At 36.7% G+C, this 16,815-nt stretch overlaps 2 protein-coding genes, 2 non-coding genes and 1 pseudogene across 4 annotated transcripts; all 5 read right to left on the bottom strand.

The window, feature by feature from the left end:
• Positions 1-2,946: 2,946 nt before the first annotated feature.
• On the bottom strand, positions 2,947-3,012 carry LOC125197563 (U6 spliceosomal RNA; annotated as a pseudogene).
• Positions 3,013-3,426: 414 nt separating this feature from the next.
• On the bottom strand, positions 3,427-3,529 carry LOC125197715 (U6 spliceosomal RNA). Its single transcript, XR_007172241.2, has one exon. It is a non-coding gene; the product is annotated as a U6 spliceosomal RNA (small nuclear RNA).
• A 1,604-nt stretch (positions 3,530-5,133) lies between these two features.
• Positions 5,134-5,236, bottom strand: LOC125197714 (U6 spliceosomal RNA). Its single transcript, XR_007172240.1, has one exon. It is a non-coding gene; the product is annotated as a U6 spliceosomal RNA (small nuclear RNA).
• On the bottom strand, positions 5,134-6,619 carry LOC125196900 (heavy metal-associated isoprenylated plant protein 16-like). Its single transcript, XM_048095562.2, has 2 exons — positions 6,472-6,619; positions 5,134-6,384 (listed from the first exon to the last, which is right to left on the bottom strand). Exons 1-2 carry the CDS (start codon positions 6,475-6,477, stop codon positions 6,016-6,018), a joined length of 375 nt encoding a protein of 124 aa, XP_047951519.2. The 5' UTR covers positions 6,478-6,619; the 3' UTR covers positions 5,134-6,015.
• Positions 6,620-14,381: 7,762 nt separating this feature from the next.
• Positions 14,382-15,308, bottom strand: LOC125196899 (heavy metal-associated isoprenylated plant protein 47-like). The gene is made up of 2 exons (XM_048095560.2): positions 15,152-15,308; positions 14,382-15,064 (listed from the first exon to the last, which is right to left on the bottom strand). The coding sequence occupies exons 1-2, from the start codon at positions 15,155-15,157 to the stop codon at positions 14,696-14,698; spliced, it is 375 nt and encodes a 124-aa protein (XP_047951517.2). The 5' UTR covers positions 15,158-15,308; the 3' UTR covers positions 14,382-14,695.
• Between the last annotated feature and the right edge of the window lie 1,507 nt (positions 15,309-16,815).

The following is a 16,815-nucleotide window of genomic DNA, read 5'->3' as shown; positions in this document are numbered from 1 at the left end:
TTCAATTGACGACCAAAGAGATTCTGGTCATGAATATAGCAAGAAAAACCCTTAATCGGATAGATTCGACAACGATCTACTGGCAAAGACAAAGTGATAAAAGAAAGGAGACAATAAAATTAACTTAATGAAAGCAAGCACTAATTCTTCCAATTGTATATATTTTGACCAAAATAGTTAATCAACGATATCCACATCTAAAGGAGATCAAATGATTAATTATGATGAGGTAAGATTAAGTGACAACAAGTGTTGTGGAGTTGTGTGTGATGATGAATAGACATAATCCAACATAGTTAAGGAGCAAAGTTGGTCAACTTTTTTAGTTGTGTGGTGCATGTATGACTATGATCATTTGATTTGTCACCAAAAATTGTTTTCCACCTCATTTTGTTAGTATAAATACTCCAGTATTTATTATACTCGTGGAATTAATTTTTACACTAGTGATGTAGGTAGGAATATAAGTTACACTAGCAATAAAAGAGCACATGTCTTGTTCAGAATTGGTGAAACTTTCATCTGGCATAAATCAACTTTGAACTTGTATATATGTTCACATTTATTGATTATTTGATGAATCCCTGATCCCTAGTAGCTATGATGTAGGCATTGACCCTATATAGGAACAATGTGAAAAATAGATAAAAATGAAAATGAACACTTGTTCATCAATAGACACTAAAAATATTGCCACCTTTTGTATCAATAAAAAGTAGTACTCCTAATTAATGTAATATTTTGTATCAATAAAAAGTAATCAGTGTAATACTTTGTATCAATATAATCTTTTGTTACAATGTATCACTATCAAATTCATAATATCCGAGCACAGGGTTAGTGCGGCATGCGAACGACCTCATGACCTGAGTTGTGCTCGACGAGTTACATATTTTATTAATATTAAAAAAATCTGAGTACACTTTTTCTAGGAAAATCTTAGGATCGTCAACTAGTGACAGAGCACAAATATATGTGCTCGAAATCTCTATGTGAAGCGCTCATAAATACTCAGAAATTTATTGACGAATCTAATGCAAAGCACTTCACGTGCTTAGTATTTTCTATTTACCGAGCACAATCGTCTTATAAAAAACAACAATTTTTTTGCAATGTCATTGGTGTTTATTTTTAGTGGATAAGAAAAGTACAATGTTTATCAAAATTACAAACTATTGGGGTCATAACAAACAATAATTTTCATCAAAATTGTGAAATATTTTTCAACACATGATGGAGCAATATAAAGAAAATGGTGATATGAGTGGGTGCTTTTGATAAAAAAAAAATAAAAAGCACATGACCATGCCCTAGGTGAGTGGGGCTAATATATGGATGACCATTAACATCATGGAGGGGACCCTTATGCTACTTGATTCTCAATTATTTTTTCTTTACATATTAATAAACATTGGACTTTGGAGTTCATTTATTATAGGATTTTTCATTGATTTTTTGAGTGAAGATTGAAGAATAGCAAACATGACAATTGTCATTAATGATTGGATAAAATTCGAATTGATAAAGGGAAGAATAAATCTTTGAAATGCGTAAAGTTATTGACAATGATAAAGTTATTTGGACAAAACATATTAAAAGATGTGGTATACATACATAGTTTGAATTATTTTAAGACAATATTGAAAGGGATATATGATAAATGCATCCAAAAATTGAGTTGGAAAGAAAGATAGAGGCTTTGAACTTTGAAAAAATGCAAATGGAAGCCGCTCCACGATGTGAAATAAGTCAACTGGTTGGGATTCGGTTTACACTATTGAATAATAACATTTTCTAATTTTACCAATAATATTAAAAAAAAATTATCAATTATATTTATAAAAAAATCAGGAACGGGCACAGAAAATTAATTTAATTAAGAGGAGTTCAAGTCGATTTTATTAAATAAATGCTAAAATGATATCTAAATATGTGAAATGTAGATTGAATTTTTTTGGTAAGGTGTGTTTAATATAACCCTAGCATCTAGTCTAGTAACAAAGCCATACTTTTGTCAAGAAGATATTTATTTTACGAGCTTACTTAGCGAAATTTCTTTTGAATCAAAACAAAAATAAAACTTCATTTATAGAAATTTGTTCATATTGATCTTAAATGAAAAATGAATTACAAAGATAGAGAATGAACTAGCCATAAAATTAAAGTTTCGAATGGAGTAAAAAAATTTGATTATAAATTTAACATAATCGCTGGGGCCCCACCATGCAATTTCGCCAATACTAGCATCTCATGTGTCAGCCTCAAAGGTCAATATATTTTCGATCGAATAGAATGCACGACGACACAAAATGACTACGAACAAAACTAACTATACATCTATCCAAAAGAGAGGAACGACAATCAAACGCACCTACATACATCTAGACAACATCACAATCGAATGGTTCAAACGCAAGAAAATTAAGATACAATAGTAGCCGTTACACGAACACACCACCTCAAACACTTGCTAAGAAATCAGGGCCTCATTAATATCCATGTAATGAAACATACTAAAAAAATATAGAATTACATAAGCATTCTATTTAATAATCAAATGTCTCTTTGATCCACATTGTTTAATGGTGTACGGTTCTCAAATCAAACCGAAGTCACAGTCTCACAAATTCCGATTCTTCTCCCCATGTTTGCTTCATTTAAATACGGCTAAGATCACGCAGCATATTAATGTCCAAGATTTCTTATCTACAAATTAAAAATATAGAAATCAAAACAAAAATAAAAATAAAGAAATGTGTGATTTGAATGAGTGGCCTTCTTGTTCTGATCCTTGCATTCCCTCAATTATGTGACGTTATAATTAAGAAAAAAAGAATTCAATTTATACGTGTAAGTAGTTAACTATGTTCGTATGATTTAATAAATTATTGATAGTTTTGACCAAGTTGAAAATTTGATTAAAGAAAATCTAAATTCTCAATGATAAAAAATTTGGACCATTTCTCGATTTATGTGTGTCATCCTTGTGCAGAGTCCATGCTAATCTTTTCCCGAAGGGACAATGGATGTAATTAGGTGTTGCATATAATTATATAAAACATAAATACATTGTTTCTCCGGCGTGGGAAAACATGAATTAAAACTTTGGGCAATATGGGTTTTGAAATATGTGATGATTAAGATTTGAGACTTATTCAATCAAATGTACTAACTACTAATCATGGAAATTAATTTATAAGAAAAAATACGTTATAGTCATTTCAATACATTCAACGCACACAGAGATGAATATAGTCTAATAATAAATTCAAACGTTTCATTGAAATTGTTATTTGGAAGTTTCCTGAAAAACAAATTATATGTTCGTTCTCTCTATCAAAAAATAAGGTCGTAAGATTGTTTTTTGCTGGAATTCAAATTATCTATATGAAAAATAAAAAAAAAAATCTCTTGGGTGTAACAAAAAAAAATTTGGACCATTTCTCGATTTATGCGTGTCATCCTTGCGCAGGGGCCATGCTAATCTTCTCTGTATCGTTCCAATTTTATCGGATGTCCCCGGAGGGACTATATCTACTGTTAGATGGTCGTATTTAAACACTAGTATAAGCTGCTAAATATCCGATGTGGGAAAACAAGAACTAAAAGTTTGGGCTTCATGGGCTTTGGATGTGTCGAGATTGGGTTGGACTTTTTAAATGTGATTTTTAAAGTTTTAATTTGATATTCAGTAATTACATTAAGAGAATTCTCGTCTAGTTATTTGTAAAATTCAATTTATTCGATGAATAGAGGTCCACAAAGACTTAAATATACTAGTACAATAAGAAATTTTCAAATTAGAACTAATATTGTTTGTTTTAAATTTTCCAAAAAAACTAATCATAGGTTAATCTCTCAAAATCGAAAAAATAGAGCTATAAAATCGATTTTTTACGGAATTCAGTTATCTATTAAAAAAATTTCTCTTGCATAGGTTCTTCTCTCAAACGGAACGATAGTGCCATAAAATCATTTTCCGATAGAATTCTATTATATACCCGAAGATAAGTTATTGTTTATCCGATGTGTGTCTCCCCTTGCACAGTGTCATACTAATCTTCTCAGTATCGTTCCAATTTTATCTAAAGGGAAAAAAGGTGCTAGTTGGGTGCTGGATCATAAACCTGAAGATAAATTATTGTTTATCTGATGTAGGAGAAAAGGAGCTAAAATTTTTTGTAATGGGCTTTTGATATATGTAGATTGGGCTATGTAATTTTTTAAAAGAGTTTTGTTTTGAGACTCATTAAATGTAATGATGTTGGGAATGAATTGTGTACATTCACGAATTCAATGAATAGAGGAATATCTAGAGTTGAATTAAAATAAGAAATTGTTCGTTGGAAAATTTCATGAAAAGCTAATTGTAGATTCTTCTCTACAATTGAACAAATAGGACCATAAAATTGATTTTTGGTGGAATGAAAAAGATGATATAATTATAACTATAGATTATGACCTTGATCGAAATATAAACTTGTTCATTACTTCATACATCATAGATTTATAGGGATGGTAAGAGATATCGTGTTAAATATTTGCCTTGACTTCCATGGATGCAATATAAGTTCTATGGAGTAATAACATTTCAAATGAATGATCTACTTTTGTATGCTTAAATTTTATATTGAACTCTTTATCAATACTTTATTACGCCAAATTGAGTTATATAGTAGTCATTTTTATTAAATAAAAAATAATTATTAGAATTGATAAACTAAAAAATAAGGTATTTACTTTTTTCAATGCCAATTTTAAAATTTGTATACCCAATAATAGGACACTAATTCCTATCCACTTGCTATGCAACATTCTCATCACAAATTAATACACAAGGCAAACTATGAAGAAAACATAAGAGCACTTTTCATTCATATTGAAATGAAAACACTACATTAGTAGAAAAAGCTATGAAGATTGAAGAGAGAAACTGGACTAAATTTATGGTTACCTTATTTATCACATGTCTAATTGTCCATCTATTAGAAACACGAAACAACAATATCAAGAAAAACATTGAGAGCTAAATTGGAAATGCTCCAATAATCCTTTTCAACATTTCCTATGCCCAAACAATCAACACAAGCAAAACAACCAGTTTCTATTTTAAAAAATTTTATGGTTGCGTAAAAAAATTTGGACCATTTCTCGATTTATGCGTGTCATCCTTGCGCAGGGGCCATGCTAATCTTCTCTGTATCGTTCCAATTTTATCGGATGTCCCCGAAGGGACAATAGATGTAGCTAGATGATGAAATATAAACACCAACATAGGCTATTGTTTATCCGATGTGGGATAATAAGAACTAAAATTTGGGCTCCATGGGCTTTGCATATGAGTACATTGGGCTGGGCTTTGTTAAAAATTCGGTTTCCTAATTTGAATTTGAGACTCATTAAATGTAATGATGTTGGAAAAAAGCTCTGTTTTAGATTTCTAGTTATTTCTCCACATTCAATCATTCAATGTGTGATAAGGATTGAGGTATGCATAGAGTTGAGTATTACAAAATATTATTAAAAAATTTGTTGAAATTGTTTGTTTAAAAATTTTCCAAATAACCAACACTAGCAAAAAAATTAGTTTCTATTTTCACAAACTTCCATGCAAGGATATCAAAACTATAAAACTACTCGTCACCGTTCAATTCAATTGATAAGACGTTTCTATTTAAATAATTAAATTTGTCATGTTCGAGTCAACTCAATAATCATTTACACTACACAAACTCTCGTGCAAAGAATTTGAAACCATAGAAACGATCAATCGCAACTCAGTTTATAATACATCTTCGTTCCAACAAATAGGTTGCTACGTTCGTGTCACAAATTATCATTTTATATTTTCACAAACTCCTGCATAGACGATTAATCGCAACTCAGTTGATAAAACGTCTCGACTCACGACGCATTATGTTTAGACTTTATAACCCCCAAAACATTAAACCCTTACTTCTTCTTCCTCTCCAAAAACAAAATTAAAAAATTGGAACTCAAATTTCCCCAAATTCTTCACATAATCGTGCAGGTTGGGTCGCTCGACCGCGTCTCGTAAACCGGGTAGCTGTTGTACCCGGGATAGCTCGGCCCGTACGACCACACCATTGGCACCGACGGCGCAGGCGCCGGCGCCTCCGCCTTCGCGGCGGGTTTGTCCTCCTTCTTATCCTCGCCGACGCTCACGAGCTCCGCGTGGCCCACGCCCTTCCTCAGCTGGCGCGTGAGCACCACCGCGTCGATGCTCTCCCCCACCACCACCACCTGATCCTTCTCCGCCCCCGCCAGGGCCGCCGATTCGACGCCGGAGATCCCCACGGCGATTTTTAGGGCTTTGGAGCGGGATTTCTCGTCGTTCATCGACACCCTCACCACAATCTTAACCTGCATCGAATTATCCAAATTAATCACTCAATCGATTCAATTGAGCAATGAAATAAGAGGAATTCAACGAATCTGCAGTGAATTTACCTTCATTTTGTCGATTGGTGAACGCGATCGATGAAATTGGAGAGAATTGAGGTGAAATGGTTTTGGTAGAGAGCAGTGTGTTTGAATTGAGAAAAAATGAGTTGAGAGAGCTGTATTTATAGCTATAGGAAGCAGTCGTGAACAAATTTACACGCGTAAATTATTTATTTTTATTAATTATTTTTTTATTTTTTATAAAGTTGCAGGGTCACTAATAAATGTTACTCCTTCGGTCCTCGATTAAGAGTCACACTTTGAAAAAAAAGTTGGTTGAAAAAGTTAGTGGAATGCGAGACCGATTTTTTTACATTAGTTTTATAATAAAATGTGACTGAATTGAGTTAGTGGAACGTGAGACCTACTTACCATTTATGGTAAAAAATGAAAAATGTGACTATTAATTGGAAACAGACCGAAATGGAAAAATGTGATTCTTAAACGGGGACGAAGGGAGTAATTTTGTTGGTAATGTTACATTCAAGAAATTCGAAGTAGTTTGAGAAATTCTTCTAATATAAGACGTTGAATGATTAAGTGTGATTTTTAACTAAAAAACATGGGTTTGAAATCGAAGTTTTTTTTATAGTAGACACAACAAAATCAAAATTTCTCTCTTTTAAAATATAAGGATTAACCTACAATGGGTTTTTGTTTATATAATCATAAATGTGTGGACTACTACTAAACAATTGTTCTAATAATCTGAATCAACCCATTATAGACCTACCCAAGGTTTATCGAACCGGCGGTTAAAACCGAAACTGTAACCGTCGGTTACGGTTCCAAACCGAAACCGTGAGATTTTACCCGAACTGAAACCGTCGATTTTTGAACCGTGGTTCGATTCAGGTTCAAAAATTTTCGAACCAAAACCGTGCTGGAACCGCCGGTTCCGCGTGGTTTCAAACCGGAACCGTGAAAAACCGTCGGAAAATCGTGAAATCAAGCCGGAACCGCAAAAAACCGGCGGTTTTGGAACCGTGAAAAACCGTAAAAAAACAACCGGTTCAGAACCGAAACCGAAACCGTAACCGCGAAACACCCTCGCGGTTCGGTTCCGATTCAACAATTTTAAAAACCAGAACCGGCGATTCCGAACCATAACCGTCAGTTCCTGAATTGTGGACACCTCTAACCCATTGCATTATGTTAGCATTCTGTACCCACTTCAACATCCGTGGAATAATTTATTGTTTCATTAATAAGTGAATAATATAAAATCATATATATAAACTAGAAAATCGTGTAACAGTGAAATATATACTTATGTAAACTATGTTTTAAGTTATTACATGTTTAAAGGCTATTTAAGTGTTTTTAATACTACCAAAGATGATAGTTAATCCATATTTATATTCTCTTGGATACAATTGAACTATTGAAGTACTATAAATTCAAAGTAGGTCATAGTTTAAGATTGTATCAAGTGGAGTACGATAATTTCAAATTGAAAAAGATATGGGTTATATTTATATGGACCTCATAAGTCTAAAGAAATAGGTCCATAATTTGTGTGGGGAACCCACAAAGCATATTCAATGTAATTTCAAGGAAGATACAACACATCAACGTAGGTTGTTAGAAAAGTAGACCGAGTATATATGGTCAAGTAATAATTAATAATATTATAATATCACCGAAGAGAAATATTTTGAAGTAGGCTAAATGAAATCATAGTCTATTTGACTTAATTGTATTATATTTGAAGTAGTCTATGATAAAATCAAAATTATTAATATTATTAATTTAGTTAAATTCTGTTTAAATTTATTATATATAATATTCTACGAGTTTATATAATTTAATTTAACTGTCACAATGTATAAACTATTTCAGTATTTTGAATAAAATACAACAAAAAAAAAAAACGAAGGCACTATAGATTATTAAAAGCTATATTAGTTAGTTAAGGGTATTGATAAAATGCAAACTTATATATTGTACAAACTCAAAACTCCTCAACACAGCTTGAACACAGTTTCAATACAATATCAACACAGAGTAAAATTTCAAGATTTTAATGTCAACACAATATCAACACAACATTAATCATTGACTACCGTTGAAATTCTATTTACATTTTCCTGTTGATGTTTTTTGATCTGCTAACATTTTTCAATAATCCAGATCATAGTTTTGAGTTTGTACAATATTTAAAGTTTTCATTTGATTACACGATTTATTCGTGTATCGAGAATTAACCGTGAAAATAAATATACTTAATTTATTCGTTAAAGGAGGGTCTAATCCCCAATCACACGGTTTACTTTACAAAACTCTCTTTTTTGAAAAAAAGTTTTTTTAGCTGAAAAAAGTAATTTTTCTTTATGGGCAACGTGTGAATGCAAGTCAATAATGAGTTATAACGTCACGTTTGCTTATTTCACCTGAAATTTTGCTTACGACATTTAATAATTAATAAAGATATTACTCATAATATCTTTATTCGAGGACGTTCTAGGGTTAGAGTTGTTTATTTTTTATATTTAAGTAATTCAATTAATAAACTATTACAAATTCATACTAATCTGCCGACAAATCCATACTTATCTGTCGTAGTATAAACTAATACTACTAATTAATAATTAATTACTCATATTATCTTTATTCGAGGACGTTTTAGGGTCGTGAGATCTGCTTAATTTTTATATTTAATTATTTCAATTAATGTTTAATAAACTATTACAAGTTCATACTTATCTGTCGACAAATCAATATTTAAATGTCGTAGTATAAACTGATACTACTAAAAAAATACATGTTTAAATGTTTAATAAACTATTACAAGTTCATACTTATCTGTCGACAAATCAATATTTAAATGTCGTAGTATAAACTGATACTACTAAAAAAAGACATGTTTGTGCGTTTACTTTAATTTGAGTTTGAAATCCGACCTTCTCGATCAAGCATTGATTGTTTATGACTATTGGAGTGCATAATTTTATATTTTTGTACCTTTTGTCACAAATGTAAATTCATAAATCTTAGCAAAGAAGCTAATGTCATTTGAGTTCAAACAGTCACTGAAAAACGTTTCTCAAATTAAGAAAAAAAAAAGGAAAAGAAAGGAGCTAAACAAGATATAAACACATCCAAAATATTAGTAGCTATAGCTATACTAAATTAACTTTTGTAAATATAATTGAGTAAGAAAAAAACAAATGTCTTCAAATGATAATCATCCTATAATTATATTTATAAATTTTCAGTAGTATTTCGCTTTTATGCAAATTTATTTCGCTTTTATGCAAATTCAGTGTTAGTGACAAATTCATAAATGGAACCCATGAGATCGAATACCACGAAAAAAGATCGTTACTCAAAAGACAGTGACATCACAAGCAATGGATGACAGACGAAGAACATAAATGAACCTAGTTTCAAAATGATGGAGTTAAGCTACTGTACTGAAATTCAAAAACCAAATTTAATGAAATTTTTCGGTTTCCTGAATTGAAGGTGGGGTCGACCCACAACTCCATCGAGATCTATCATTTTGCAATGGAATCTTCTAAACAAAGTCCATAATCCTATGGTTGATAATTGATTGATCATTTATAAATAATCTCTTTAATTATAAGTCCATAATCCTTTGGTTGTTAACAATATCAATTTGATTGATCATTTACAAATAATCTCTTTAATTATAGTATTCTTAATTATTAAAAAAGAAATGTTAAATAAAATCGCTAAAGAATGGAATGGGTCAATATCACTCGTTGTAATCACCCTATCAATTTGTTGTTCAACTTTTCAAACCAACTTTTCAAACTCCCGACTCATGAAATTTCCACATAATAACAACAAATACTTGGATTTCATCTTATTTTTGGCTGTTTTCTATACATAAATTTTGATGGTGATTTATATTTGGCATGATTCAAGGGAGCAATAAACTAGATTTATCTTTTTGAATTATGCAACCATTACATATACTTAAAGGGGTTTAATGACCAATAAGTCGACACCATTTCCCATTATTTCGTATTATTCAACTTAAAATATATAATCGAGTGGGTGTTGAAATTGATTTTTAGTAAACGATCGAACCATTATAGTCAAGAAAAAGTAGTGTTGATATTGAATTAGCTATTACATAAGTTACAAATTAAGTTGAAACATTCAATATATGCAATTAAGTTCCCACTTTTCAATCTCTATGTTTTCAAACATCCCCATCAAAATGTCCCCTGTATTGAAGTGAACACAAATTCCTACGTACCACGATTTTCGAAAAACAAAACCACTTTGAACATGTAAGTAGAGGTGGACGCATAGATTTGTTTTGGCATGAGCTATATATTCTAATTTCTGAGTTCAATTTTGATACAATAATTTTCCTTTTGTTAGTATAATAAGGGCTTTTGCACAACTCTTCACACAAAATATCAAAAATTCGACGATAGTACATAAATAAAAAAGAATTTTATAACCTGGTAAAAGCTTAAACCATTCCTTGCTTTTACGCGTGTCCGCAGACAACCACTGCAATTCAATACAATCTCAATTCTCAAATATTGGACTAATTTGTATATACATATAATTGAATATATCAAAGCAAGCATGATAATATTTTATGAAATTAAACTAATAAATTTAGAAGGATGATTAAGAACATACCGTGAGAGAGAAGAAGAAGCTCATTACCCAGCTCCAATACATTTGAGTATGGTTTGGACAGAAATTCAAATACCAAGCACATAGTAATTTATAACAAATGCTAACGCGTATCAAATATGTCAGGAATTGTAACGAAATTATCTTGATCAAGACCTAAATATATTTTACTTATATTGTAAATTGCAACTTCTAAGTTTTTTTAGGTGTTGATAGCTATGTTCGATTGCTAGGAAATTGGCCGGAAACCAACAGTTGTTGACATATAATCACATATAATGTGTATTTGTCCTTTCGACATGGGTCAAAATCATGTAATAAATGTAAGTACTTTTTTTTATAAAAAATGTATTTTTTAGATCTTATAAATTGGGTACAAAATATTACTGATGTACTCCTCTATCCATCATTTAAAGAATCATTTTGCCATTTTGTTGTCCATGATTTATAAGAGCATCCGCAATGGTGCTTAGGCCAGCCATTCTCTCCCCTGCCACGTCACAACACTAAAAAATCCACCTGACACATTAGATTTAGGCCAGCCATAGGCCAGCCGCAATAAAAATAATTCAAAATATACTACATTTACGGAATTAAAATTATGATTAAAATACGGAATTAAATTTACGAGACATATACGGGAAAAATAATCCATTCCATTAAAAAAAAGTACATGATTTTTTTTTAAAAAAAAAGGGCTTCCACACACGAGCCCCGCCGCTCTCTACTCCTCCTCGCCATCGCCGCCGCCGCTACCGCCACCCGTGGTATCTGAGCCCACGTCAGAACCTGCTAGCCGTGCCCTCGCGATCTCCAAATCAACACGCATGCTCTCGAGCATCTCGTGAAGAAACATCTTCTCCGTGGGGTCAGTGGCGACCCTCTACTCTTGTAAGACCTTGTACATCTGATCCCGCGTATGGTTACGCGAATGGAGAGTGTACTCGAGTGGTGCGGGTGGGAGGGCGGAGGACTGGACCTCGCGGGGCGATAGGGGGGATCCACCCCTCGCAGCCCGTTGTGCCCGCTTCTGTCCAACCGGGCGGGGGCGACCAGTAAATGAAGGAAGGGATGGAAACTCCTCAGCATCCGGGGGGAGGTCGTGGGATTCGCCGCTGCTGCCACTGTAGTCGCCGCTATAGTTCAGTCGCTGCTTCTTCGGCCACCCAGCGTCGCACCCCGCTCGGAACTAGTCCTTCCTTCAGCAACAAGAAGCACTCCCAGAAGGTGAAGTCCTTATACTTCTCCTCCAAGGGGAACTGACTCGCGGCTATCCTCCGGGCGTCGTCCTCATTCTGCCCACTAGTGAGCTGACGGAGGGCGTTGGCGTACAAATTTGCAAAACGGCCCACCGCGGCCCTGGTGCGCTCCCACCCCTTCCGGACCTCCTCGTTGCTGAAGTCCTTCCCGTGCGGGCAGTGCCGCCTATAGGCAGCTCTGATCTTCGACCACATGTTGACGACCCGCTGGTTGTTCGCAACCAGCGGATCGTCGCACACCTCCAACCACCCCCTGGCCACCCCGGCGTACTCATCCTCAGTCCACTTCCTCCGGCCAGGGGTGTGGTCAACAGCGGGCTGCGATGACTCGCCGACCGCCTTGGCCTTCCCCCTCGTCTTCTTCTTCGGCGCGGCCGGCCTCGCCGGAACGGGAGTATCCGGATCCTCGATATCGATCCCCATATCATGCAATGACAGAAGTCATCGCCAGTGAACTGCGTCTCCATTGGGGTCGACGTATGAGACGAAGCCGTCAAAAGATCAAGCGAGGGTCGATATACCGTGTCCCCTCCCGGTGACCCCTGAACCCCCCTGCATCCCGGGATGCATACCGTGCTGCATCCCTCCCTGCACCCCGCCCTGCCACATCATCCCCATCATCTGCTGCAGCATCATCTGCTGCTGCATCTGGGGCATACCCCCCCACCCGGGCGCTGACTGTCCGCCACTCCCCTGCCCGCCGCCCGTCATCCCCCCCGGCATACCCCCTGCGCCCTCCCCCCCCGGCGCACCGGCCATCATCCCCATCATCTGATTCCAAGGGATGTTAAACCCCAGACCCATCTGCCCCCATCTAGATCTCACATTTATCGTGGGAGTCTGAGATCCACTCGTCGCTGGACTGGACTAGTTGTTGTGATCCATCGCTCGATGATGCTCTTGTACAGAAAGTTAGAGAGAGAGAAAACTCGTTAAAACAAATGGTGCAAATGAAAATGAAACGAAAATCGCGTTTATATAGGTTTTTTTTTTTTCAAAAAAAAAAATCTGGGCTGGCCGATCGGCCAGCCCACGCCGAAGCGCTAGCCGATTTCGCTCTCGCCGACTGCAATGGTTCGGATAGCCGATCGGTCAGCGCGACGAATCAATATGTGGATGCTCTAAAACTATTCTTTATTTTACTATCAATATGTGGGTCTCACATTCCACCAACTTTTTACACTCATAATACAATATAAAACTAATACTCTATTTTAAATAGGTCTAACATTCAACTCACTTTCTTCCTTTATTTTATTTATAAAGTCAAATAATTTCTTAAAATTCATGCTAAATTAAAATGACTCTTTAAATGGTAGAAAAAGAAATTATTATTTTTGAGGGATATGAAATGATCAAAAATCGATCATAACCTTTAATAAATTTATCAATGCTATCTATCCATTGTAATTTATCAATTTTATTCCGGTTTTTCACATACAAAATTATTAAAATTTATTTAACTACCAATAAATAAACTTGGAACAAAACAAACATTCATGATAATGTGCTAACATTGATCGAATACGCCTCTAATCAGGTATAAACATAGTTCAAAAAAGATCAAATCTTTGATGATTCCATCGTATAAGAATCCTATATCTGTACAGAATTCTTTCTAGTTTAAGAATCTCCTTCTAGATTTTTGGGAAAATTAGGAGGTTCTCTAAAAGAAATACGGCTTTCTAAACGCGATTACATACAAAAGTAAGAGGTCAAATCCACCGAGTTCGAGAGAAGCATATACAGGCCATAGCCCCGAGTTGCTCTGCCTTATACCTACACTACTCCAATTCTTCATGATAAAGATGTTTCTATTTATATTAATGAATTATCTTAGTTGGGACAAACTAAAAAGAAAAGCGGATTATCTTTAGTGAAACAGAAGGGTATATTTTGCGTAGTAGCTAGTACCTTGACATGTTAACGTGTAGACATTGCATTTCACTAGCAAAAAATTACTCCATGCAAGGATACCAAAACTATATAAACTACCTATCACAACTCAACTCAATTTCTAAGACGTTTCAATTTCAATAAGTAAATTTATCATATTCGAGTCAACTCAATAATCGATTTATACTACACAAACTCTCGTGCAAAGAATTTGAAACCATAGAAACGATCAATCGCAACTCAGTTTATAATACATCTTCATTCCACCAAGTTGCTATGTTTGCGTCGCAAATTATCATTTTATATTTTCACAAAATTCCTGGACAGACGATCAATCGCAGCTCAATTGATAAAACGTATCCACTCCATTAAACCCTATATTACTAACACTTATCTTTCGTCTCCAAAAACAAAATTAAAGAATTGGAACTCAAATTTCCCCAAATTCTTCACATAATCGTGCAGGTTGGATCGCTCGACCGCATCTCGTAAACCGGGTAGCTGTTGTACCCGGGATAGCTCGGCCCGTACGACCACACCATTGGCACCGCCGGCGCCGGCGCCGGCGCCTCCGCCTTCGCGGCGGGTTTGTCCTCCTTCTTGTCCTCGCCGACGCTCACGAGCTCCGCGTGGCCCACGCCCTTCCTCAGCTGGCGCGTGAGCACCACCGCGTCGATGCCCTCCCCCACCACCACCACCTGATCCTTCTCCGCCCCCGCCAGAGCCGCCGATTCGACGCCGGAGATCCCCACCGTGATTTTTAGGGCTTTGGAGCGGGATTTCTCGTCGTTCATCGACACCCTCACCACAATCTTAACCTGCATCGAATTATCCAAATTAATCACTCAATCGGTTCAATTGAGCAATGAAATAAGAGGAATTCAACGAATCTGCAGTGAATTTACCTTCATTTTGTCGATTGATGAACGCGATCGATGAAATTTGAGGGAATTGAGATGAAATGGCTTTGGTAGAGAGCAGAGTGTTTGAATTGAGGAAGAATGGAGCTGAGAGAGTGGTATTTATAGGGTCGTGAAGATAATTTAAACGCGTTTATTATTATTATTTTTATTATTTTAATAATATTGTAGGGTCGCTGATAAATGTTTTTGAGGTTTGATAATTTCTATCATTACTTATTTTTGGTAGTTTGACAACTTCTTGTTATATTAAGAGCATTCCCAATGGAGGTGGCGAATTCTCGGCGATAAATCGCCGGTTATCGCCGAATTATCGCCGGCCATTGTGGCGAAGTCGGCGATAATTCGGCGATAATGTTGCCGTTGCTTCGCCGAGTGGCGTTCTAACGCCGGATTATCGCCGAGCGATCGCCGGCCACTGTGGCGACGCTCGGCGATAATCGGCGATAATTAAAATTTTTTTTTTTTTTTTTTGAACCCAACGGCTATTTTACATTCCACCCCTATAAATATTTCCTCCACTTCCTCCATTCATCACCCACAATCTTCATTCTCTCCATTTTCAATCTCTTCTCCCAATCTTCAATTTTCATCAAAATTATGAGCTTTTGGAAGAAAAGTTCCCGATCGGGTAAGGATAAGGGTAAGGGGAAAGAGTCGAGTTCACAAATTCCCAACACGGATGAAGCAAACGAGCAGTGGATGCAGTCGTTGTTGGCGATGGGTTCTCCTCCCGGCCAACTTCCATACGGGGGTCCGTCTCCTTTGCAGACTCCTCCGGCGCGGAGACTTTCTCCGTACTTCAACTCTGCCGGCAGAATGCCCTTTCCAGCCGACGATGTGTATCGGCCCCAGTTCGACACCCCCGGATCAACCCCAGGCGACCAAGAATCTCAGGCCGCGACACTGAGCGCGGAGGACTTCGAGGTGGAAGAAACGCCCACCGAGCCGCCTTCTAGGAGCGGGAGGGGGAAGGCGCCGGCGTCGTCGGCTGCGACTGATACGGGTTCCGATGAGAGGCCGAAGCGGGTAAGGACTACTTACACTCTGCAAGAGTCCGAGCTGATAGCCGACTGCTGGGCGGACACGTCACAGGACGCGGAGCGCAGCAACTACCAGACTGAGATCATATTCTGGGAGCGGATTGCCGCGAAGTACAGGAGCCACAAGACTGCCTCAATGAAGGACCATGGCAGCGAGGCGATCCGTCGGCATTGGGAGCGCCTCATGAGGGACTGCGGGCACTTCAACGGTATTTATTCTAACTTGATGACTCACATGACGAGTGGCCAGAACGAGCACATGGTCCGAGATGAGGCCATCCGGATGTATAGTAGCCAGTACTTGTCGACGAAGGGCTTCAAGTATTGGAACATCTACGATAAGCTGAAGGATCTCCCCAAATTCCGGACGGGAATGCACGACGCGCTGCACGGGAAATCGGTGCGCTCGCGACTTAGCGTTTCGGAGAGCGAGGGGAGCGCGGCCCACATCGACTTGAGTGGGGATGGTCCGCACGAGCGCCCGGAGGGAGTGAAGAAGGCGAAGGGGAGGCGGAAGGGGAAGGGCGCAACGTCGGAAGTCGCGTCGGAATCCGTCATCGACTTAGAAAAAGCCACTTATTCGAGCAATGTCGCCAATCTGACCCA

Source organism: Salvia hispanica, chromosome 4, assembly GCF_029641045.1.
Source record: "Salvia hispanica isolate PSC_SH4W2 chromosome 4, Shi_PSC_v1, whole genome shotgun sequence".
Lineage (NCBI taxonomy): Eukaryota > Viridiplantae > Streptophyta > Magnoliopsida > Lamiales > Lamiaceae > Salvia > Salvia hispanica.
This window is presented reverse-complemented; position numbering and strand designations above follow the sequence as displayed.